General features: G+C 46.2%; 1 protein-coding gene across 1 annotated transcript; it reads right to left on the bottom strand.

Annotated features, from left to right (window-relative positions):
- Positions 1-20,726: 20,726 nt before the first annotated feature.
- Positions 20,727-22,008, bottom strand: LOC142768728 (uncharacterized). Its single transcript, XM_075870736.1, has 2 exons — positions 21,765-22,008; positions 20,727-21,175 (listed from the first exon to the last, which is right to left on the bottom strand). Exons 1-2 carry the CDS (start codon positions 21,986-21,988, stop codon positions 20,914-20,916), a joined length of 486 nt encoding a protein of 161 aa, XP_075726851.1. The 5' UTR covers positions 21,989-22,008; the 3' UTR covers positions 20,727-20,913.
- Between the last annotated feature and the right edge of the window lie 4,380 nt (positions 22,009-26,388).

Here is a 26,388-nt window from a genome sequence, read left to right as displayed (position 1 = left end):
CAGCATTGCCACGCGCTGCTACATAGGTAAACGCGAGGGGAAGTGGTCATCCACTATCACACGTCACAATCCTCTTCACTAACATTCAAAGCGTTATCAACAAGCGAGACCAAATAACTTCTGCTATAGATACTTGTAACGCTGACATACTTGCTCTCACAGAAACCTGGCTTCACATACAAATTCACGGCCACGAACTTTTTCTGCCCGCGGATAAATTTTCTATTTTCCAATGAGACCGCACTGCCCGTAAAGGTGGTGGCGTCCTCTTGGCAATTACCAAAGATTTTCCTTCCCAGTGCATTCATACTAACAGCGACTTAGAGATCACATGGGCACTAACCAAACTTAGCTTTCAAAAAATCATTATCGGCGTTTGTTACAGGCCACCAAATTTTTCCGGCAACTTCGCAAATGAACTACATGACGTAATTAATCTGGTCTCATCAAGATATCTCGATTTACCTCTGTTTTTGCTTGGCGATTTTAACCTGCCGAACATATCTTGGACTTCAGATACACTGATTATGCAGCCTTACTGGACTATTAGCCAAGAGTTCCTAGACTTATGCACTGTCTTTTCCCTCACCCAACATATTACTCAGCCAACACGATTTGCTTCAAACACTCTAGATCTCGCACTAACGTCGAGGCCAGAGCTTGTCTCGGATATTACACTGTCACCTGGCCTAAGTGATCATTCATTATTATCATTCCAGCTAAATATTCAGCGTCCCAAGAAGCCTAAAAAATAAAATTGATTAAAAAATATTCAAAAGCAAACTTTGAAGCCATTAACAGTGAACTTGGTTCATTTCTTGGTACTTTTTTGGAAAACTTTCGCGAACGCAGTGTGCAAGAAAATAGGGACATGTATTCAGCTGCTGTTACCAACTTGGCAAACAAACACATTTCTGTTCACGCAATAACAATGACCCAAGATTCCCCATGGTTTAACGCACACCTAAAGCGCCTATCGAACAAAAAAAAGCGATTATACAGGTCTGCCAAGTAATGCGGGAATGAAGAACGCTGGAATGCCTACAAGCTCGCGTCTAAAAATTATGTAACAGTACTAAAAAAGGCCAAAAGTTATTACTTACAAAACGTATTACCATCCATGCTAACGAACGATATTAAAAAATTGCCCGCAGCTTCCCTCGGGGGAACACTGAGGAGGATGTGGAGCATATAATTGGTTAACGGGGTGTTAAAGTGCGACTTACTTGGGTCGATGGCTAAATTGGTTAACGTGGTTGTGAAATGGGGTGTTAAATTGCGACTTACTTGGGTCGATGGCTAAATTGGTTAACGTGGTTGTAGGAGGGGGTGTTAAATGAGTGAACACGTACACACGTATGCGAAAGGACGGCGCTGGTCGAAGGGACGTCGATCATTGTGTTTGTGGATTCGTTGGAATTCATTTCACCGCGACCTTGGACGTCGACGCGCCGTACAAACCAACCGACGAGCGGCAACTGAGCGAGCGAGCGCCGACCTTGAGTATATATACAGCGCGACGGCGCATGCACTGTCAGCTGTTGAATGTTCTCGAAGGAGAAGCGCGCGCGCGGCACAGATGGCGACGGCGCGACGGCGCATGCGCTGTCAGCTGTCGAATGTTCTCGAAGGAGAAGCGCGCGCTGCACAGATGGTGGGCGACGGCGCGACGGCGCATGCGCGCGCGTCAGCTGTCGAATGTTCGAGAAGCGGTGCGGGCGGACGGCGCGGACGGCGCACTACAAGGCGCGAGTATAAGATGCTTCCGCATCTAAAAATTCTGGCGCACAATCAACCCTAAACCCGACGACGCGATCACCCTAGAAGACGCTAGCGGAAATAAAATTCCTTTTGACTTATGTGCGAACGTTCTAAACGATGTTTTTTCCTCTCACTTTTGCGTTGATGCAAATGATGTTTTACCTAACTCAGATCCCTTTCCCCATCCCGCTATGCCTCCAATATGTATTGATTGCAGTGGTGTTGAAGCAATAATTAGGTCCTTAAGATTGTCTTCCGCTTCTGGTTGTGACCAAATTGACCCGAAATTCTTAGACTACGTTTGCTTCTTCATCGGTAATACTAACAATAATCTTTCAGCAGTCACTCGACCAAGGTTGCCTGCCCGCTGAATGGAATATTGGGAAGGTGGCTCCATTTAACAAAGCTGGTAACCGCCATTCCCCACTTAAATACCGACCTATATCACTTACCAGTATACCGTGCAAAATATTAGAACACATCTTATTTTCGAACCTTGTAAAATTCCTCGAATCTAACTCATTCTTTACCCTAGCACAACATGGTTTCCGAAAAACATACTCCTGGGAGACCCAACTGGCATCTTTCACACATAAACTGAACGTTATACTGGATCACTCTTCTCAGGCAGACTGCATATTTTTGTACTTTTCTAAAGCGTTCGACAAGGTTTCCCACAGTTTATTAATGCACAAATTACTTCAACTAAACGTTGACGAGAAATTACTAACTTGGATTGAATTCTTTCTTAACAATCGTTCTCAGTATGTTGCTGCTAACGGAGTGAATAGCCGCCACAGCGCTGTTCAATCTGGAGTACCGGATTGGTCAGTGCTTGGTCCTCTTCTTTTTCTTATTTATGTTAACGACTTACCTACGTGTCTTTGCTCTCATGTGCACCTATTTGCCGATGACTGTGTAATATTCCATGAATTAAGCTCCGATGCCGACGTAACTGCTCTTCAAACTGACCTCACTGCTGTCTCGATTTGGTGTCAAAAAGGGTTAATGCAACTCAACGTCAACAAGTGCAAGGTTATGAGAGTGTCTAGAACAACTAATCCACCTCCTACCTACTCTCTCAATGATCTTGCATTCGATACCGTTTCTAGCTATAAATATCTAGGCTTACACATAACCAGCACTTTAAATTGGGCAATCCACACTGAACACACAATTGCAAGAGCAAACAGAATGCTTGGGTACCTACGTCGCAACTTTGCTAAAGCTCCTTCTTCCTTAAAACTCACCCTCTACAAAACATGGATTCGCCTTAAATTAGAATATGCTGCCTCGGTTTGAGATCCTGTATCTGCCAATCTAATACACTCAGTCGAAATGGTTCAAAAACAATCTACCCGCTTTATTCTTTCTAACTATAACCGCACCGCAAGCATATCGGCAATGAAATCTAGCTTGAGTCTACCATCTTTAGCATCTCACCGTCAGATTCTTCGTTTGTGTCTTTTTCACAAAATATATAACCATCCCCAATTACATAATGAACTTATTTCACTACCAGATCACCTCGTCTAGATCATCGTCACAAGGTCGGAGTTCCATTATGCAGAACAAATGGCTGCCACACATCATTCCTACCATGCACGAGCATCGAATGTAATCACCTTCCCGCATCAATAGCAACTATCCAAGATCATGAATTGTTTAAAAACGCCATTAGCTAAGACTGTATGAGTAGGAGCCGCACCACTGTAATAACTGCATATCCATTGCTGCATTTCTGTATTCTTTTTTACCTTTTTTTGTGCTAATACCCCTCCCCTCTGTAATACCTCCCGATCCTGAGAGTACCAATAAATGAAATGATGCTAAATATATGTACGAATGTACGCACAAATATATGTTGAAAAGTTATATAACCAGTAGTTTGTACTTGCGCAACGATGCCAACTGGACCATGCGTATTAGCAACACTAGAAGCTCACATGTATGAAGCGCTGATGCTCGGGGGAGGCGCTGCGGTCACCGAGGTGATTGGACGCTCTTCACGTCGGCTCCGTTCTCATAGAATGATTTCGCAGCGAACACAGCCAGGCACCACTCGGATTTATATACCATCTGATTCTTCTCGTCACCGAGAATCTGAAGAGACCATATTTTAAGGTGGGTGATCATTTTTCGAGATTTTACGACTGAAAACCAGCCCCCACCAAGCAGCGTCTACTATTCCTACGACCGGCGCTCCGCGTCGACTGGGGTGGCCTCACGATAGCCAGGCCTCGGCGTTCGCGCCATACAGGCCGTAATCATCAATAATGGAGGTATCGCAGCAGAATGAAGACGCCACCCAACGGGAAGACGAAGACGTCACCCAACAGGAAGAGGACACAGACAACGGGTGGACAGAAGTTCGAAATAGAAAACGTGCGAAGAAAGGTAGCCAGGAACGCCGTGGTAGCCCTAGCCCTACCCGGATGCCTAGGACGCGTGGTGCAAATCTGATATCCCGGATAACCAGAGCCAGCAAAATGTCAAGACTGCCCACAGGCGACTTCAAGATAGTTTTATGGCCAAGATGAGGACTGCAGCTATCCAAGCTCAGCTTAACGGAGCTAGACAAAGCTGTGTATGAAGCGGCCGAGATCCCTTATGAAGAAAGAGAGACGGACACGATTTGTCCGAATAATTTTCAGAACATCTTGGTCGTTAGCATCCCAAACCAAGACCATGTAGACAAGTACCAAGGCATCAAGCACATCAAAGCCACGACAAGTTGTATGAGGAGGGAGCATACGAGACGGCCCCGGAACTCACTGCCAAAGGTGTAATAAAAACAGTTCCTTTGAACGAAACCCCACGGGACATCACCGCAGCTACTATTACAGCCCGAAATCCTACGGCGATCGCAGCCAAACGTCTTGGCAACACCACGACAGTGATAGTCCTTTTTGACGGCAGCACAGTCCCGACGCACGTTATGTATAGAGGAGTGCTCACACGCTGTTTACTATAAGTAAACAAGATGACTTTTGCAAACAATGCAACAGACTTGGGCACAGGAGTGACGTGTGTTGGAGGCCGAACGACAAGCTATGTGCGAGTTGTGGAAGGCCTGATCCGAGCGAGAATCACCTTTATCAGCCACGATGTCAGCTGTGCGGCAAGGATCATCCCACGGCTGACAAACTCTGCAAGTCCATGTTCAAGACACCCTACATCGTAAAACAACGACAGTGGTTCCGACAACTTCAAGAGACGCTCGAGAACTACCCCCCTACCACCAAGCCAACCGAACGTGGGAGGTCCAAGTTCCGGACGAGGGCAATGCCTGGGTCCAGATCAAGGTCCTGGTCCTGCGCAACGCCCCGCGGCTACACCGCCCAGTCTCCGGGACCGAGAAGGCGCACTACATCCCGTTCCAAATCCCGGTCTAAGCCAAAGGGTCGCAACGGCCTTCAAGGGAACCCGGCATTCACGGTGAGCTGGTCAGACGTGGCTAAAGGGACGCGCCCTGAGCCTTCGGGGGAGACTGCGCATAACGTAAGTGATATAGCGGAGCTGAAAAAAGAAAACGCTGAGCTTAGAGAATCGATATCACAACTTACTCGGAAAATTCAAAGTCTTAAAAACTGCACAAATAGAACTTCTAGTCAAATGCGTTCCGCAGCCCAAGAGCGCCTCGAATAAATGCCAGATAACCGAATGGACTTGGACAGTACCCCGCCACCTCTTAAAAAATCTCAGGTGTCCAATCACAAAACTACGCCGCAAACCTCGAACACTAATCAAACATTACCCGAAATACAGAAAGCAGTTAAGAAACAGGCAGAGGCAACCAACAACCTCTCGCTTGCACTATTCATGATCATGAATAGACTAGATAAACTCGAAGCTAACGTAGCCAATCTCAATCCTAGGACACGTCCGGTACTTCCAGCTACCAACCTTCCGATGAGCACTGAAGCCAATTCACACTTATCTCAGGGCACCACATCAGTGACTATATCAACTAATTTCATGAAGCCTGCCTCCTTTCACCCTCGTCCCTCTTCGATAGACAACTCAAAATAGGGTAGCCCAGAAAAAGGGACTTAATTATAAGGCAGCAGTCTTGCAACAACACCTTAGAGACAGAACCAAACCTGATGTTCTAATTTTGCAGGAAACCCATGGTTTAGCTAAGCTACCGGGATATCAGGCGATCGGCCCCAGAAGAGGAGATATTAGAGCACTAACCAGTTTAGTAAGGAAGGGACTCGTAGCAATCTGCCACGACACCCGCATCACAGAAAGTGATCATATACTCGTACAACTTGCCCCTACAAGAAAAAAAAATCTCCGAGCATATTTATTCAGAATTTGTACAGCAATCCCACACGAATACGACAACGCTTCCTTCTTCTCTTTAAAAAGGCCGTAGATATAGCGGGACCCAATCCCCTCGTCATAGGCGGTGACTTTAACGCTCCACACAGTGCCTGGGGATTCGGATACACAAGAGCGAAAGGGAAAACGCTATGGCAGGATAGTCAAGAAACAGGCTTAACTCTCATCACTGACCCCGACTCCCCTACGCGTGTGGGAACTGGGCTTGCAGGGACACCACTCCAGACTTAACGTTAGTTCGTAACAAGGGGACCGCTAAATGGAAAAACACATTCGTTGATCTGGGGAGTGATACTCGAATATTAGAAATCAGAATATAAACCTTGGCTGCCGCAAAAATTCAGAGACAGATTAGATGGACTGACTGGGACAAGTTTAGGAAAGTCAGAAACGCGAAAAAACAAGACCCTATCAGCAATATAGAAGATTGGATCAAAGATGTCAATAACGACTTCAGCGAGGCAACTAGAAGTATCACTTCAAGTCCACCCCTAGAGCAGATTGATAGCCGTCTCGCACACATGTGGGAGGCCAAGCAAGCACTGCAGAATAGATGGCGAGGACAGAGGCACAACAGGTCCTTGGGCAAGCGCGTAGCCAAGCTGAACAAACAGATCGAAGAACATTGTAAGCAGCTAAGCAAACAGCAATGGGACCAAATTTGTAATAGTCTCGATGACCAAATGAATGCTGGTGAGACAATGGCACATGCTCAAACACCTGCTAGACCCATATAACACCAAATCAGCACACAAGCAAACCTTGCGCAAACTGGTGCACCGGTATAATGGCAGTGAGGAGGACGTTATCGCTGAGGCTAGCAACACGTACATTCCCGCCATGCCTGTCATAGAGCACGGATAATATTCCGGAGGTGCGAACGAGCTCTTAGATAAGGAGTTTACTGTGGCTGAAAACAGGGCTGTGCTACAGAAGCTAAACACCAAATCTGCACCAGGACCAGACGGGATCACTAACAGAACACTACGGAACCTTGACGACCAAGCCATAGAGAACATCACGCAATATATTAAGGAGTCCTGGACCGAGGGCATTATAGCAAAACAGTGGAAAAAAGCTAAAGTAATCCTCATCCCCAAGCCCGTGAAACCCACCGATCTATCGAATTCACGCCCCATATCACTAACGTCTTGTGCTGGGGAGCTGTTAGAATACGCTTTTCTAGACAAAATCAACACTTATCTTGAGGAGAACGAAATCTACCCAGAAACCATGTTGAAGTTCTGCACACGGCTCTCCACGCAAGACGGCATGCTGCAAATTAAGCAGCAGAATCTAGACAACAAAACAAGAGCTACCCAAGCGATCTTAGGATTAGACCAGAAAAAAAGCCTTCGACAAAGCATCGCATACGGCTATCTTACATCAGATCTGCCAATTAAGCTTAGGATCAAGAGCGTATAACTATGTCAAGGACTTCCTAACAGACAGAACGGCATCCATCGTAATGGGAGAACTGAGATCTGAGGAAAGGCTTATGGGCAGTCCTGGTACCCCGCAGGGTTCGGTCATATAGCCAATGCTGTTTATTCTCATAATGATAGGACTCCCGGCGCGGCTGAACTCAATATACGTAATACATCATTCTATTTATGCAGATGGTATCACCATCTGGGCATGTGAAGGTAGTGACGAAGAAATAGAGCAGAGACTACAGGAGGCCGTCACCACTATTTAGGAGTATCTTGAAGGTACTGGCCTTGAGTGCTCGCCAGATAAATCCGAACTCCTCCTCTATCGCCCCACGCTTAAAAGCAGACCACCCAAGGGATACAACCGGGACCGTGCTTACGAAGAGATTCAAATTTTGACAAAAAACGGCAGGACTATTCCTATAGTGCAAGAATCAGAGTCCTTAGACTCATCATCGAGTCTAAGGGTACAAACGGTGAAACCGTCAAGAGGTACGTAACCAAAGTCACCAACGCAATACGGCTAATCAAGAGAGTCACCAACAAACACCAAGGCATGAAAGAGGCTAACGTCATCAGGCTTATTTATTCATTCGCAATCATCATCATCATCATCATCATCATCATCAGCCTGACTACGTTCACTGCAGGACAAAGGCCTCTCCCATGTTCCGCCAGTTAACCCGGTCCTGTGCTTGCTGCTGCAAAATTATACCCGCAAACTTCTTAATCTCATCTGCCCACCTAACCTTCTGTCTCCCCCTAACCCACTTGCCTTCTCTGGGAATACAGTTAGTTACCCTTAATGACCAGTGGTTATCCTGTCTGCGCGCTACATGCCCGGCACATGTCCATTTCCTCTTCTTTATTGCAGCTATGATATCCTTAACTCCCGTTTGTCCCCTAATCCACTCTGCTCTCTTCTTGTCTCATAAGGTTACACCTATCATTTTTCTTTCCATTGCTCGCTGCGTCGTCCTCAATTTAAGTTGAACCCTCTTTGTGAGTCTCCAGGTTTCTGCTCCGTAGCTAAGTACCGGCAAGATACAGCTGTTATATACCTTCCTCTTGAGGGACAGTGGCAATCTACTTGTCATAATTTGAGAGTGCCTGCCGAATGTGCTCCACCCCATTCTTATTCTTCTGGTTACTTCAATCTTGTGGTTAGGCTCTGTGGTTATTACCTGCCCTAAGTAGACATAGTCTTTTACAACTTCAACTGCACTATTACCTATCGCAAAGCGCTGCTCCTTTCCGAGGTTGTTGTACATTACTTTCGTTTTCTGCAGATTAATTTTAAGACCCACCTTTCTGCTCTCCTTGTCTAACTCCGTAATCATGAGTTGCAATTCGTCCCCTGAGTTACTCAGCAATGCAATGTCATCGGCGAAGCGCAGGTTACTGAGGTACTCTCCATTAACTCTTATCCCTAACTGTTCCCATTCTAGGCTTCTGAAAACGTCCTGTAAGCAGGCAGTGAATAGCATTGGGGAGATTGTGTCCCCCTGCCTTACACCCTTCTTCATTGGTATTCTGTTGCTTTCTTTATGAAGCACTATGGTAGCAGTTGATCCCCTGTAGATTTCTTCCAGAATGTTTATATATATTTCATCTACGCCCTGATTCCGCAGTGTCTGCATGACGGCTGATATTTCTACTGAATCAAACGCCTTCTCGTAATCTATGAAGGCTATGTATTGTGGTTGGTTATACTCTGAGCATTTCTCTATTACCTGATTGATAGTATGAAGGTGTTCAATTGTTGAGTAGCCTGTTCTAAATCCTGCTTGTTCCTTTGGTTGATTGAATTCTAATGTTTTCTTTACTCTGCTAGCAATTACCTTTGTAAATAGCTTGTATACTACAGAGAGCAAGCTGATCGGCCTGTAATTCTTCAAGTCCTTGTCATCTCCTTTCTTATGTATTAAGATAATGTTAGCGTTCTTCCAAGACTCTGGTACTCTTCCTGTCAGGAGACACCTCGTAAACAGGGTGGCTAGTTTTTCTAACACAATCTGTCCTCCATCTTTCAGCAGATCTGATGTTACCTGATCCTCACCAGCAGCTTTTGCTCCATGCTCTCCAAAGCTTTTCTGACTTCTTCTATCATTACTGCTGGGGTGTCATCTGGGTTACTGCTAGTTCTTATAGCATTAAGCTCGTGGTTGTCTCCGCTACTGTACAGATCTCTGTAAAACTGTTCCACTATTTTAAGTATCCTATCCATATTGGTAGTTATTTCGCCCTCTTTGTCCCTTAGTGCATACATCCGACTTTTGCCTATCCCAAGTTTCTTCTTCACTGCTTTGACGCTTCCTCCGTTTTTCAGAGCGTGTTCAATTCTCTCCAAGTTATACCTTCTTACATCGCATACCTTACGTCTACTAATCAACTTCGAAAGCTCTAACAGTTCTATTTTGTCTGTTGTACTTGACACTTTAATGATTTGACGCTTCTTAATTAGGTTCTTCGTTTCCTGGGAAAGCTTGCCAGTGTCCTGTCTAACTACCCTGCTTCCAACTTCCACTGCATACTCCGTAATAATACTCGTCAGATTATCATTCATTGTATCTACGCTAAGGTTGGTTTCCTCACTAAGAGCCGAGTACCTGTTCTGCAGCGACACTCTGAATTCCTGTACTTTCCCTCTCAGTGCTAGCTCATTGATTGGCTTCTTGCGTATCAGTTTCTGTCGTTCTTTCTTCAAGTCTAGGCAAATTCGAGACCGTACCATTCTATGGTCACTGCATCGTACTTTGCCAACCACTTCCACATCCTGCACGATTCCTGGGTGTACACTCATTATAAAGTCTATTTCGTTCTTATTTTCGCCATTAGGGCTCCTCCATGTCCACTTGCAAATTTCTCGTTTTCGGTAGAAGGTATTCAAAATCCGTAAATTATTGCGTTCTGCGAACTCTATTAGTAGCTCTCCTCTGGCGTTTTTAGTACCGATGCCATAATCTTCTACTGCCTGGTCTCCAGCCTGCTTCTTCCCTACCTTTGAATTAAAGTCGCCCATCACTATAGTATACTGTGTTTTTACCTTATTCATTGCCGATTCCACGTCTTCATAGAAGCTTTCAACTGACGCGTCATCATGGCTGGATGTAGGCGCGTAAGCCTGTACTACCTTCATCTTGTATCTTTTATTCAGTTTAATTACGATACCTACCACCCTTTCATTAATGCTATAGTATTTCGCCATAAGTCACATTATATACAAAGCGGCATATCTAAACTGGTATACAGCCGAAAAAACTCAAAATCAACGCAATCATACGGAAGGCGTACAAACAAGCTTTGGGCCTTCCAGATAGCACCAGCAACGAAAAACTGTTTCAACTGGGCTTACATAACAGTTAAGAGGAGCTGATAGAAGCGCAACAGATTGCCCAGTTGGAGAGACTAGCCAGCACGCGCACAGGACGGTGTATCCTTGACAAGTTGGGGATAAATTACCATAGGCAACAAGGAAGAAAAGTGTCGGTTCTAAAGGTGATCAGAGAAAAGATCCAGGTCCCCAATCTGCCCAAAAACATGCACCCTGAACTTAATCAGGGCAGAAGAGAAAGCCGCGCTAGAACCCTACTTAAGGCCTACGGCAGAGACAAGTAGGCGTTGTTCGTAGAAGCAGCAAGTACCCTGGTCAAAAATCCTACGTTGCGGCAGAAATAAACACCGACCGCAAATGCGTAAACGCGTGTTCCATACGCTCGGATAATTATGAAATCGCGGAAGAGGTGGCTATTGCACAGGCCATAATTTCCCCAAAGTGTAGGTATGTCATCAGTGACTCGCAGTCGGCAATCCGAAACTATGCACGAGGAAGAATATCTCCGGAGGCAGCCAACATACTCCTCCGCAAGGCAAATCTCATATCATCCGAGGAATTTGAAGAAAGGTATATTATGTGGTTCCCAGCCCACACCCCGTGTGCGTCCCTAATTTCCAACCTCAACGAGGAGGCTCACCGCGTAGCGTGAGGTCTCACTTGCCGCACTCGCAATGGAGCTTCACATGAGGTACTGGGAGGAGATGAGTGTTGGGAGAGGGACAGAATGTTAAGGTTCTGCGACATTATCCAATTCTACCAACAGTCGACGCGCCAATTTCCACCACCTAGCTCCACATTAAACAAATCTCAGGAGGTTGACTGGAGGCAACTTCAAACTCGAACATTTCCCAACCCGAAGCACCTAAATCGCATTTACCCCGAACTATACCCAAATGACTCGTGTAAACTATGTAGCATGACACGCGCCACCCTAGAGCCTATGTTATGGGAATGCACACAGATACAGGACGTCAATGCAGTCTCCCCAGAACAGCTTGGGGCGCAGTGGAGAGCCGCGCTGATCAGCTCAGATCGGACAAATAAAAACTGGGCCATCCAGCGAGCACGGGAGGTGGCTGAGAGACAGGGTCCCTCCAACGCCCCTAGTGCGGCTTAGGCCAACGCCTCAATCCGCTGGTTAAATAAAGTTTGCTCACTCACTGATTCTCGTGAAGATTCTCGACACTGCTACATAAATCGACTTCAGCGCATGATACCTAACCACCATTGACGTTAACACGACGTCACGGCTGTATCACAAGGAGTATAGATTAAAGGTTTATAAAATTGGGTAGGCGGCACTGCTACCACTATTGACGTTTCATGAACATTAGCGTTTACTTGAAAGGTAGTTCGGAGACCTGCCATAGCTCTGTGGTAAAATGCTCGACTGCCACACAGAATGCTTGAGTTCGATTCTTTCTGGGACCCTGAAATTTATTATTTGCATTCGTCGGGGGGTCGACGCTGCCCATGTCAGATTTTTCTTAACACTTACATTTATTTTATGCCTTCGTTCAGTCAACGCTACCGATGGCGGGTATCGCTTAACGCTAACGCATTAAAATTGACCTTCTGTGTTCTAGTTGTTTCTGGCTAGATACTGTCAGTCACCTGTGGCACCTACTCGCATACTTGCGCTACATACCCGCCCCTGGGTATGTACCACTGTCTGGCGGGAAGTGTTTGACGACGTACGCGACGGATTTGTGACATTATTCGTGTCTTCACCAGCTTACCCTCCTATGCTAACTTTGGTTCACGCCAAGTTAAGGTGCATGGTGACCACGAGAGCATCCAAACGTAAGTGGCTCGATAGATGCGCTCAAAGTCACCGAAAATCGCTAAGAAATGCTTCGCATTTAATAAACAGCTGGCGTTGCGTGTCTGACCGCAAGGACGGGGACGCTGGAAGAGAATATGGGGAGGGATAGTAAAAGAGGAAAAGAAAAAAATTCACAGCATATCTAAGGAGTGAATGATGATGAGTGGTGCGAAGTGTCGTATGTTTGCCTGTCTGTGCGTTCGTCCATGCATCCGTTCGTCCACCTGTCAGTCCGCGCGTCTGTCTGTTCGTCCGTTCGTCTGCCTCTCTCTGTCAGATAGTGTGGGTTACGCCTAACGCAGGACAAGGTTAGGTTAAGCCGAGCGTCGCTCCTAAAAAGACTGAGCCCTGCAACTGTCTGCATCAAAGTGCTACACCTATGCACTGGTTCACAAGGGAATGGGATAAGTGGAATTAAAAGAGATGGGTAGAGTAGCAAAGATTGAGCAAAGATTGAGAAGAAAGTAAAAGATTGGGAGATGGTTAGAGAAGTTTGCGAACGGGGCCCCGATCGGCAAGCAGTCATCACTGAGGTCATCGCAAAAAGGACAACCGCCAGCCTCGAATTCCGCTGAGTGTCTCCTGGGGAGAAAAAACGCATTCGTTCTTCGTATTTTCATATGGTCTTTAGGGGCCCAAAGAGACAAACGCCGACGAACTGTCAGGATAATTATTTGAACTGAATTTGGTCAGTTTATTGAAAGGAGAAATGGTTCTTGAGTAAACAGGCGTGACCGCTGTGGCACGTGCATCTTTCTACGCTGGCTCTGCCAAACACTTCGGCGGTGCATCAAACACTAACAACCGAATAAGTGCTTTAACGTACATTTGCGCCGACGGCGGAGAGCTGGTATGAGAAACCTGTTTTTTTAAAACGCAAACGAAGTCCATCAACTCGAGTATTGAAAATCGACTTAGCCCGGCATTCTTAGATTACATCATGCTTATGCCTTGTCAAAGCGAATTGCTAGTGCCTCTAAGTGTGAATACGTTATTTTCCTTTTTCAGGCGTGTGAACCGAAGCAGTTTCACCTGAATTTAGACTTCGGGCTGGCCGCCTACGACGTGGACTACGACCAGGCCGCGCCATGCAGGCGACTCGGCTTTGCACTGTTGGGTACAAGTTACACCGGGTGACGAATATGCTGGTACTGGTGAAATTCTTGAAGGATAGCTACGATGATCCTTCCAAGAACCTAATGTGCCATCTGCTGTTCGATTCCTTCGACCGTTAATTTCGGTTGAGGAAGAGTGACCATTGTGCCAAGTACCACAATTTATGCATTGCAAGAACAAATACGTAACTGTCTTTGTCTCGTGGTGTGTATTTATATAGGCCATTGCCACATGTATTCGAATGGGCGAAAAGTTAACCCAAACACCTTTCTCAGCTGTCCAAGCAACGCGTAATAGTGACGTTTTATTTTCAGTGGCAGCGATTTAAAAAAAGGATGGTTTCAGGTAGCTTGAGATTCACGTTATAAATGCGAATAATTTCTTGTTGAACTCGAAGCACTGCACGTTTATATCCGTCCGTCTTCCGTCCGTCCGCCCATCCGTCCGCCCGTTCGCCAGTCCGTCCGTCCGTCCGCCTGTCTGTCTGTCTGTCTGTCCGTTCGTTCGTCCGTCCGTCCGTCTCTCGGTCGGTCTGTCTGTCCATCTCTTGGTGTCTGTCTGTCCGTCCATCTCTCCATCTGTCCGTCTGTTTCTCTGTCTGCCAGTCCGTCTCTCGGTCTGTCTGTCTGTCTTCTGTCCGCCCAGCCGTCCGTCTCTCGGTCTGTCCGTTCGTCTGTCGGTCTGTCTGCCTGTCTGTCTGCCTGTGTGTGTAAGTAGCCACCTACGTCTTGGTTTTCTCGTGATCGCCTACTTCATATGGTGTTGAATGGGAGAGTTAGACGGTTTGTAAAATATTTCTGACTCCCCAGGTGGTCCAAGCTTCTGGAGTTCTTGATTACGGCGTCTCTCATAATCACGCACTGGTTTTAGGACGTTCAACCCCACATATCAATCAAAATACACCTGACTGGTCGTGACACTAACACATTGGAAATTACGCCGAATAGTTTGCCACGCTCTTTCGAAAACCCAGGCATGTGTCGCATACAAACCTGTGGCCGTGTATGCGTGTATGCGGCCCAGGATATTGACTTTTTCATACATGGCACAGGGTGAAACAGCCGATGACAAAGGCTGAGGAGAGGCTAGAGGCACACAAGCTATCACTTACAGCAGCTTTACTTTGAAAGAAGCAAACACATATACCGCTTAACCGTCACACATAATGTATACACTGCCGGCACAAAACTTCACTTATGAGGCAGCATTGTTCTTTCCTCAAAAGAAGAATTCGCGGTTTGGAGAAGCATGTGTCCTATCAATCCACTACAACTCAATGATCTCGCGCGTTCAATCATTACTGCTTCTACTCACAACTGAACAATCATCGCAAACAGGATCACACGCGTTCATAACACTTCAAGATCTACAGTGTGCATATAAACTCCCCTCCCCCTCCCTCTTCTCTGACACGTTGTTACGACGCTCCATGACAAATTTTTTTAGCTACTAAGAGGCTTTTCTTTCTGAGAAATCCTTACGTATTTCCTGGTGGTGTCGTGGCGCAAGCGGGTGGTTGCCTATTTTCCTTTTCTTGACGTTTTCGCCAGTTTGCAGGTCTCCGCACAACTCATTTGCAATACTTCTGTCCTGTGCTTTTCGAGCTTTTCAGGAATTCACCCTCGTGCTACTAATTGCTGGCATCCGGGTTAGCTCAACTGCTAGAGCAACTGCTCCTGATGAGCGTTCGTTCAGGGTTTGATCCCCGGACCGGGACAAATTTCGTGGCAACTAAAATGCTTTTATTTGAGAAATTCTTACGTGTTACCATGCGGTGTCGTGCCACAATCCGGTTGTTGTCCAGTTTCCCTATCTTAAAATTTTTGTGAATGTGAGTCCGAGTGAGTTCAGTTGAAGACGATTTCAGAGAGTCCTGAGTTCAATTTATTACGGTCGAGGAAAATATTGGAAATTTTGAGCACGTCTGATGAAGTTCCATGAATTATTCTTGCTTTTGTATCGTAGCCCCATTTTTTTTATTATCGCTTGTTATTCATTTCTTTGTGGACTGCTAATGTGGTAAATCCTAATGTGCTGACTTTGTTTTGATCTACATGTGTCATGCACATTTCCAATAGACCTTGTGTTTTTTAGCCTATACGACAGTCATAAATTTATACACCAAGCCAGCTTTTTGTTGCCTTCTGTTTTCGTTCAATTCTTGCTTTGATTTTTTTATTTAGCTCCTTCAGCTTTTTTGTAAATTTTATACGTACATTTTTTTCATGTTGCCCACGACACTTAAGATATATATATTCAGGTATTAGAAAATCTCCTCCGTGAGTTTACTATGGGACCTTCAAATGTAATACTTCACAAACCATGTCATATTGTATTCTATGAAGCTGAATAAAATTGATTGAAACGATGAACTGATTGAGTGAAAACGAAAGAGAATGTAATAATAATTATTGGGGGTATTCTGAGTGAGCTCCGCCTTCAATTGCCGACCTATGGTCACATGCACTAACCTATCGGCATTACTATCAGCCTTATATCGGCTGACGTTTACGCTCAAGTCTGTTCACAGATACCTCAGTTTATTAGTGCTCATCCGCCACTTTAACGTTTATTGATCAGACGCATAAGTTAGGGATGAAGGGAGACTTGATTTGCCCCTGCAAACTTCTTCAAGGGACGTTCTTCATAGAGATATTTCAAGTGAGTGGCATATTTCATGAAAACTTCCCACCTTAATTTGTAAACCTCGTATTTGAAGGTACAAAGCCAGGAGGCAAATCGTAGAGCATCAATTATGTCGCACATGGATTGGTGTCAAAGCGCATTGCAAGGTCAACTCAACTGTCTGGTCAGGCGACCATTTCAGTCTTTCGACATGGTATAAGCACTGGTTTTATTGACTCATTTTTATTTCAATAATTATAATTCATATGTTTTAAAGGATAATTTGCAACTTCTTGTTTTAGGGACGAAGCTCCTTCCGCCGCTCGTTCTGTTCGCGTTAGTAGCCAGTCTTTTGAGGAATAAAAATTGCATTGCATGTCAATAAAAGCGGCGTCACAGCATATCCACGGAGTGAATGATGATAAGTAGGGCAAAGCGTTCGCAGTCCGTCCGTGCTTCCGCGCGTCACTTTGCTCACTGCCGCGGCCACGATCACGAAAGGAGCGCGCGGCTCACACACGAAGTAAGAATTGTGACAGCTGTTTGTGTTCGTCTTGTGTTCTTGTTCGTTCCCTTCGTGCGTCTCCTTTTTTGTTTGAGCAGCGCTATTCAAATGTCGAGCTGTGACAGCTAGCCCGTGCCTCGTCCTGCGTATGCTCATTTCGTGTGTGTTTTCTGCTTGAGGTGCGTGCTGCAACTTTATGCCAGTCTTCTCAAGACAATCGATTTTGTTCCCGTAGCGTTCATTTCTTCACCTTGGGGCGAAAAAATTCAAAATGAATGCTCATCTGCCTCAGCGAAGGAACGTTATCACTTTTATGTTATACCAAATGCTGTACAAAGGTACCCGGCACGTTTTCTTTAGGCACTCTCGTTTTTTTTTTCTGCTTGTGTAAAGCCTATACTTGACTGTTTGCAAATAACCGTTATTTTTTTTCTTCGGATGAGAATACAATGCTGGGTTGAAGCTGTACTCAGTTGACATTGTACATAAATGAAACGCCGCCGACACATTCCTAATTATACAATTATTACGTGCAGAACGCGTTGTATAGCCTTAAGCATTGTTAAAAGTGAAGACCACACTTAAAACTCCAGTTAAGAAAAAGCTGTAGCTTTGGTGTCATTCACCAGAAGTGATTGTTGTTAGTCAGTTAGTTGTTCGGTTCTAACCTCCGAAAACTACGATACCGTTACAAGAGACGCCTTAGAGCGGGGCATCATATTGTCGACCACCTGGGGTTTCTTACGCGATTAAAAGGTGTAATAGTCTGACGGATTGTTAGCAGCGCTTTTATGATTGTCGATACAATGTTTATCGGTCAGAGCTCTGGCACTTTTCATTGAAAGACAAAAATAATTCTAGCGAAGGGTTTGATGATACATTCTAATGATACATTTGGTTAGTATATTATCAGTGATGTTCCATTCTACGCAAAAAATTCCCATTTGAAAACACTGAAAATTTGCTGTTTCGGACAATTTTCCCTCCATACGTTGAGAAATTTCACAGCATATTTCTCTGCACCAGAGTAGTAATGGTCGCCCCCTCTACGCACATACTATATTTACATGCGCGTATGACGTACTGGCGACTTGAAGTCGCGACTAGCACCTACACTAAAGCACAACAAGAGCATGTCTTTCTTAATCCCTCCACGTAAACATCAGAAACAAGTTTAAATGGCTACGTTTCCGTGATATACGCGGCAGAACCAGTTACAGCAGACGAAGGCGCACTGTGACCGTTCATAGGCTATCAAAGATGAATTTACACATTCCAGAAATTCTGTGATAGATCATGAAGATTTTCTTTTTCACTTCGGCTCAAAATGACAGCCGAAAATACCCCAAAAAAATTCCAGTACAGAACATCATCGTATATTATTGGACACGATGACTTCTGGAGTATCTTTCATTCGTACACCGGGTATCTTGAATCATATCAAGATAAAATTTAAATATATATTTGCCTACCCTCTAATCTGTGGCTTAGTTTATGAAGCAACTTGTAAAGCGCTATTTTCTACACAGGTCTGGGTGACTTTAGCCAACGTGTGCATGCAATTACACTGGGTGATCCTGTCTGCCGAAATCGACAGCGCTATCTGCGGTGGCAGTTGGTGAAGGTTCAAGCTTGGAGCCACTTGCTCATCTTCTTGGGAGAACGCGCCCGAGATTGAGGAAATGTCATACGAAAAGAAATAAACCTACGTAGTTGCTTGTGCCTTGACGGCGCTCCTCAAAGTAGGCGCCACACTCTAATGTCTTCTTCCTGTTGTCCTTTAGGCGTCTTGTTGATAATATTAACACACGCAAAACTACATATAAAGTAGCCTTGTGTTTATCGAGGGCTCGCGCCAATTAGAAGCTTTGCATCTCGTGGTTCCGCCCATTGTGATTGGTCATTTTAACTCGCTAGTAGTGCCTTTGTTTTATTGACGATGTTTTGAAGTGGTGTATTGTGTTACGACAAAATACTCTTTTTCCCAACACAAAGCCGTTTCCGTTTTGCCCCCTCATATGCAACTTCGCCATAAAACATGTGTTTTGGCGCACCTTGGACTTTTTTTAGGTTGTGCTGTTGCTTTTGGTAAGAAATAATATACCTTGCCGTACCATTCCTTTTTTTCTCACCAGTGACTTTGCAAGGAAGACGGAATGATTTGCGATTGCAAAGGGAGGTGGTGACAAGTAACTTTGGGTTCACGCTTGAAGGACATTTTCAAGGGGGCACTCGGTTATTGAGATCAGAGGTACCGCCGGTGCCAGTAAGGGGGTTCGGGTGGGTTTCGTTGACGCCGCGCGGCACTTGGTGTTAACTGCTGAACTTTGCATTGCGCTGAAGCAGTGTGTGTTCGACATATCGAGTAGTGTGACGCGCACTGCGCAAATGCGTGACGTTCGAGGTCGCAGTTGATGATGTAGCAACCAGCAACGACTCTATTAGCACATTCGAGCATTCATTTTAGCTAGGCGTACATATCACCGAGAAGTTACGTAGCTTGCGTTCGGCATTGCTATTATGATCCTATTTTACCATTTCATTGATTTGCGGCGACCGTCATCTTTCTAACTGTAAGCGTTACTGCCCTCGTTGTCTTGAAACTTTGAACACGTGTCTAAATTAGTGGACCTCTGTATTCTCCAAATGTATGTCTTTTAACAGCGAAACCCCCTAGTCAAGCCATAAAGATGAGCAAAGTATTACCATCACCGCAAACGGGCTTGTGCCACAGACATTGTACGAATTCCTCTGATCGCCGCACCGGCGTTGCGTGTTATAACCCTGTAGCGGGAGGCCTGGAGAGACGTGTCAGATCTCTCCACTTTATTTTCCAGAACCAAAGCAGAGCAGTGACGACTGCCTACGTCCTAGCCGCCAGGCGCGAGGACTCGTTGTAATCTACCTCGAGGATCGCGCATCACGAGACTCGTGGCGCTCTTCTTCGTTTGAGCGGCAGCTGGCAAAGTCTCGCGCGACGCTACATCATCTCCCCACCCCCACCCCAAAGCACATTGTGCGATGTGAAACGTGTGTATGAAATAAAGAGAGGGATAGATGCAATGTACATGAATGACAATCCCTAAGGTGTCTGATAGAAGTTCCGAGTCAATATTACGAAAGGGCACAGGGTCTTCACGACTGTTCCTGTGGTCGGCACAGCGAGAAACGCCATGGCCGAGCAAGAAAGCATCGTAGCATTGATGTCATAAAACAAGCAGGTCCCACAAAGATATGTTGGGTGCATTCGAAAGCACACCAGGTGGTGTGAGTGGACGAGGCTTTGAAATTCGTCCTTTCATGGTGTTGTGTGTGAGTGATATATGGCCAGATGATGCTACTACAGCCCACCGTTGACGAATAACTGGAGTGATTAGGCTTTCCGAATGTGCGTATGACTGATCCGTGGCTTCCGAGCATCCCTCCTTTTCAATGCAACGCATTTCTTGGCACACTTCAACCGTATCGTTCTATCTATCTATCTAGTCGTCCAGGACATTTAGCTCTCCTGGCCGTCTGCCTTGATGATGGGATGTGTACCAAAATTAGTACGGCATAACATGACTGCATGACAAGCTAAGTGACTAGTCATACAAGTTGAAAAAAGTCAGCAAGTTGAAAAAAGTCTTACAAGTTGAAAGCTGTCGACACTTTGTGGTGGGACATTTCCAGCAGTTCCAGTACCTCAGTTGAGAGGACACCAAGAACAGGTGGGTGCCAATGTCTTGAAATACCTCCGAAATTGAGTCAATGGTAGTTAGCTAAATTTATTCGAATTCAACCTCATATGAGAGATGTCACCGAGTTCCGGCCGAAAGCGCACTTAAGCGAGCATGGGCTCAGCGCAGATATTTTGTTCAAAATATTTTATTACAATAAATCCGTAAAGTTAATACGTGTCAGATAGACCACCTGTACAAAAAACAAATTACGAGCAAAATAATGGCGGCGTTTAGACGTTGGTTTAGAACTGAGATATCTGCTGCTTGAAAACGAGTGCGAGAACCCCTCGGAATGACGGGTAGACGACATTGTCCTTGAGGCGCTCCAATGCCCACCGGCTTCCGGTGACCATGAGCTGGAGGAGCCATTCGTCCATGCGGTTCGTTTTGAGCTGGCACTGGATGGTGTCCACGCCCGACCACTCCGTCAGGATGACTGTGAAGATGTCCTCGTAGCGACGAATAATGGTGAAGAACTCTTCATCCCCCCTTTCGATGTAAATCCTGCGACGCGTTGCCCGAGAAGAGTGTCAAAATTGTTGCACTCCTTGAACTGTCCCTGGTTCTACATCTTCGCATTTATGATCGATAAGCACATCCGTGCTCGCGACCTGTACTCAAGGCAATCCTCTATTTCTGCACTGATATATTGTTTGGTCCATTTCAAACTCTGTGAAACAGCTTGAATACGAAGATGAGGACATGCACATGCGGTGCTGCCAATGAGCACATCGGCGCCCCTGTAAACCTTCAAAGGCCAAAGTCTAAAAGAGTTTTCAACTGAAAAGCTGAAAGTTTCGCACATGAAACAGAGAAGGCTTTCTTGACTGGGTTAGGTCCACGGTGATCAATCAGGAGATCTCCATGACGCTCAAGATTTGCACCGAAACTAAGTTCGTCAAGCCGAATGCATTCACGAGTTGCGTTCATTATAACCAAGATGCAACTCGCGCCACAGACGAGAACCTTTCGTCACGCGTGCTTCACCAACTACGGTAATATGGCTCAAGTTAAATTCAATCTGCCCGACCACGGTACTTGTTGACGACACGATCTATCATAATCAAGCCGTATTGGCTCAGATTAGGCACACCTTACTATCTCGGTGGAGACGGTTCCTTCAGGAACCTGACGCAGGTAGGCGAGGTTCTCAGACATGAAGAGGCGGTTAAGCGTAATGAACGCCAGATGACCGAGCCTGTAGCGACGTCTGCACTCCTTCGAGATCACCTCTTCGTCGCTGCCCCCCTCGAAAAACTTCAGGCACCAAGCGCAGGCCAAACGCAGGCACAGAATGACCAGCTTGTGCGGCTGCATGTTTCGGGAGAGCGAACGGGACACCTGCACCATTCGGCGCGAGCGATCGTGCTCGTGATGACACAACTCACCTTTGGAATTCTACTCGAGCCAACATAATTTCTGAGCTCATATCCATGAGCGGTATACATCTTATGTATGCAGCATTGTCACTTAGCAAGGAAAGAGCTGGTGAGGCGCTGTGGCAAGCATCTACTTCTATATTATATGTAGAAAACTAATTGTTTTTTGGCAAGTGCTAGGCATACGGTAGGCAACATTGCAAAACACGGTTTTGGGTAGGCAGCCCTATATATGTCGATCTCGAGAAAATTGCGTGCTGGAAGACGCTTTCTCCACTATACGCTCGGCTACTGCCTTTCATAATTGTCATAAGTGTCGCATTAAAAATGCGTCTCTCATAATCAAATGGTGGTTTTGGGACAAACCCCACATATCAATCAATCGGTCATCACAGTCTTCAATCAATGCATTTCATAATTTACCAAAGCGAGTACATCGCCAGAATTCAGGCGTCCGCCAAATATACCATTCACTGCAACGCACACTCTTTGAATAGCGCTCAATAGAAGTGACCCCTATCAGCACTGGCTGCGACTATTCGATCAGCAGGCGAGCAGCTTAGCGTCCGCTTATGACTGCAAAGGTTCTCTTGGAGGCCTCACTGGGCGGTGAATGTTCTGGGATATCTGGTGGGCTAGAGTCACAAATGCATTCTTTGATTATGATGTACAGGGTGGAGGTGTGTGCCTACCAACGTGTTCAGGTAGATGTGCAAAGGGCTGGGTAGATGGTTCGATATTTGTACGGGTAAGGGAATCACTGTTTTAATTTGTAGTGTTTTGTGATGTTTCGGGTGCGGGATTGCTTTGGTTGACCTTTCTAGCTTTCAGTGGTGCGCGACGTTGCGAAAGGGGAGGCATGCGAGTCCTCCAGCTTAGGCGCACGACTTCCAACGTTTGGCGTCCGAGTGTTCGAGCTTTGCTGGACGGCTTCGTTACCCAGATTGCCTAATAAAAGAGAGATTGCATGAAGTGCACAATGTTTGGATGCGAAGCAGCTTAGAGTCGAGCTCTCCAGTGTGCACCGTGACCACCTTTGCTGTGCATACGTGTCCACTACCCTCTCCCTCATTTTCTGCGCTGCTTTTCTGCTCTCTCGCCTCGCAACGCTGACGCAGGGAGCGTCTGCCATTGAGCTTCTTTGAGTGCAAAAACCGGCCGCTCACGCTGCACAACCGTTCAATGGCACTCGATCTTGACTTCCCATGCAGTTCCGGCAGGAGATTTCTCCTCTACGTTTTCGGGAAAAAAAGTCACAGCATGCGCGTTTAATAAAAGTTGACTGTGGGTCTCTGCGTGTAATCAGAGTCTTCTGCCTCTCATTTCCCATTAGCGACGATTGGTATATTTGAATAGGGAACACTGGTCCTTCACTCATCACTCAACGAGCTCTGGTGAGACGGGCGCGAGTAGGGGCCTCGTTATGCGGTCTCCCGGACTAAGGACGCCGACCATGTAGCGGGGTCATGCTTTGGCCCCGTACCTCTCTTTTATAATAAATGCTTTTCATCATCATCACTGCGTGCTTCTCGCCTCTCCAGGTTTCTCTTCTGTGCAACGTCACCACCGGTCTAAGCATTAGCTCCTGTTGCTTCGCATCGACACATGGTTTCCCTTAGGGGAAAATGATGTTTTTTTTATTCTGGCATTGTTTTTGCAGAACTGTCACTTAGTCCGGTCCATTAATTTTGTTTTGTGGCTTGGGGCTTCACCTTTGCGCTCTTAACTTACAGCTCTCCCCAATTCGATCTTGTGCGTATTGTCCTTAGCGGGAAATGATGCTCTTTTTTATTTATTCTGGCAATGTCGCTGCAGAATTGTCACTTAGTCCAGTTCATTAATTTCGTTTTGTGGCTTGGGGCTTCACCTTCGCTCTCTTAATTTAGGACTCTCCCCAATTAGATCTAGTGCGTGCTGTAGTTTCTTGCCCAGCACGCCTGTATTATGATGGAAATGACGTAGTGGTCAGTACCCGCTAGCTGACAAAGTTTCTTCTATCTGGCCTGCGCAATATTCTTGCAATATGCGAGGTCAGGCGACGTCTCCCTTCACACGGTGTTATGCTGGTCAGCTGCTATTGTGGGTGGTTTAGTAGTGCGAGAAGGAATTTCTCGCTTGGTATGGGCAGTCGAGCACTTTGGGATAGTGAGGTGCTTTTCCAGAAAAAACGCCATAAGTCTTCAGCTCTGGCCCAGGGCATGCAGTATACGCTGAAGAGAGCAATTCAAGGGAGAACTTTCGCGGAAGAATCTTCTCGACCATGTGTGCAATGTACGGTATTTTGAAATCATGTCACAATGGACAATGGACAATGACAATGGATGAGTGCTCATGTGGTCGAGCGTGCCCGTACTTGCGGCTTCTTGGTTTAGCCTGCCGGTGAATCGTTCAATAACGTTGCAGCGAAGGAGTGAGCTGGCCGCTGCTTCTTGTTGTTCCATGGCGCCTGCATGCCATCAATTATTCGGTAGTTTCCCTTCCTGAACGAGTAGCTGCAGATGGTCCCTGCAGTTGCACTGCAACACATTCAAGCGGCTGCTGGCCACGACGCATCTGTGCGAGTGTTGCATGATGACGTCATGGGTCCGCTGTACGAGGCTTAAGGGTGAGAGGACGCTTGCTTGTGTACGTCGGCTGTTGCAATAGACATGCCTTTTGATAATTGTAAATCTAGCGTCTGTGGCAGTCGGAGTACGTCTAAACCGCCTGCGTTGTTTATGGTGATTTGAAAGGTTGGGAGCGGTGTCTTAATTATTGTTCTTTATGTGTGAATCTACAACTTCCAAGGCTTCCGTTACGGACGCGCGAAAGGTGTCTACGACTGTGGCATCACCCAACGTACCGAGGGCTTCAGCCTAAGATGCGTTCACCATCTGAACGGTTCTCGCCGTCGTGTCCTTTTCAGTTCGCAACGTTCCCGCAGAAGTCATGCATTTACGTCTGACTGCTGTCGTGCGTTGTAGCAGTGTAGTTTGTTGGTGCAAGTTCTGGCTGGCTTTGACAGTTTGTTTTGTAGCGACATTCAGTTCGCAGCGTTCCCGCAGAAGTCATGCATTTACGTCTGACTGCTGTCGTGCGTTGTAGCAGTGTAGTTTGTTGGTGCAAGTTCTGGCTGGCTTTGACAGTTTGTTTTGAAGCGACATTCCAACGTGAGCTTGTTGCATCACCATGTGTGACGTCAATGCATAGGTTGTTTGGCTAAGGTTTCTTACGAGCGGGTCTTGCGTTGACTCCCACTAGTGTGACTGACGGGAGGGGGGGATGATGGAAGTGAGGCGGTGAGCGTCAGTGGAATTTCACTGACTCTAGAAGAGCTTGCTGACGTTTTGGATCATTTGGCATGCAGAGTGCGACTTGATGATCAGAATTTTTCTCTGGGCGCATGGTGGTAGCCTAATGCGAATGCAGTTTGCAGCACAATAATGCCTAACGCACAGGACCTCCGGTTCCGGGAAGTTGCGTGGTGCAAGCGGGATCGTGACCTTGACCGGCTGTCCATCTTGTTTGGGATGTTCCGAAAGTAGAGTAGTGGTTTTCGTCTATTCCAGCCTGGCTGCCTTGCTACTGACTTTGTGGAACTGTCATTTGTGTCTATTTTGAGCGGCAGTTGTAGGTGACCGCTTTTTTTGCGAAGCAATACTCATCTTGAGCTGTTCGTCGTCAGATCATCACGAGTCCTAATTGACAGATGACATAGAGCGCTTGACATGTTGGTCGTGCTCTTTGTGGCGTCGGCTCGTGGTCCTATTGGCAACGCGAGCGGCATCCGTGCCTTGGTTGAGCGCATACATCGGAGCGGTGCCCAGCCTTTCGGCAGTTAAGCATCCTTTTAGCCAAACATATCCGACACATACTCGGACGAGGCCGCCACGTTGTGGCAACCACTGTAGGCGGTTCCCAAGCAGCGTGAATAGTAAATTCTTTGTAGACACCTGGCGCCTATCGTCTATTGTTTTGTAGTCAGGGTTGCCATCTTGATGCTCATTTAGCCTCTCTTTGGTTGTCTGGAAAGGAGTGGGTGTAGAAATAGATGCTTGCATTGCGTCGTTGTGTCGCAACGCACGCATGTGTATCCAAATTTGTAGGTCATATTCCAAAAGGGAGGACGTGATGTGTTTATACGCAAGTGTGATCGGTTGTGACAAAGCTAACAAAGACAAAACACATTCCTTGGACTTCCGCATATTTCGTCGCGCTTGACAAAACCAGGTAACGATGAGAGGTCTGAGAGGTAACTTTAAGCAGGGATGTCTGCAGGTCACCGAATGACGTGCGCGTGATGTCAATGTGGCGCGTCTTGGGGCGTTTAAAGTGTGCGACGGCAGTCTCGGGGAAGGG

Source organism: Rhipicephalus microplus, chromosome 8 (genome assembly GCF_043290135.1).
Source record: "Rhipicephalus microplus isolate Deutch F79 chromosome 8, USDA_Rmic, whole genome shotgun sequence".
NCBI classification, from domain to species: Eukaryota; Metazoa; Arthropoda; class Arachnida; order Ixodida; family Ixodidae; genus Rhipicephalus; species Rhipicephalus microplus.
The sequence above is the reverse complement of the archived record's forward strand: the minus strand, read 5'-3'. Positions and strand labels throughout refer to the sequence as shown.

Bases quoted from the DNA above. Each gene is read 5' to 3' on its own strand.
- LOC142768728 (XM_075870736.1), bottom strand. From the start codon at position 21,988: ATGCAGCCGCACAAGCTGGTCATTCTGTGCCTGCGTTTGGCCTGCGCT. The intron at 21,176-21,764 runs GTGTGCCTAATC...AACGCGTCGCAG, and splicing joins GTCTCCACCGAGATAGTAAG to GATTTACATCGAAAGGGGGG.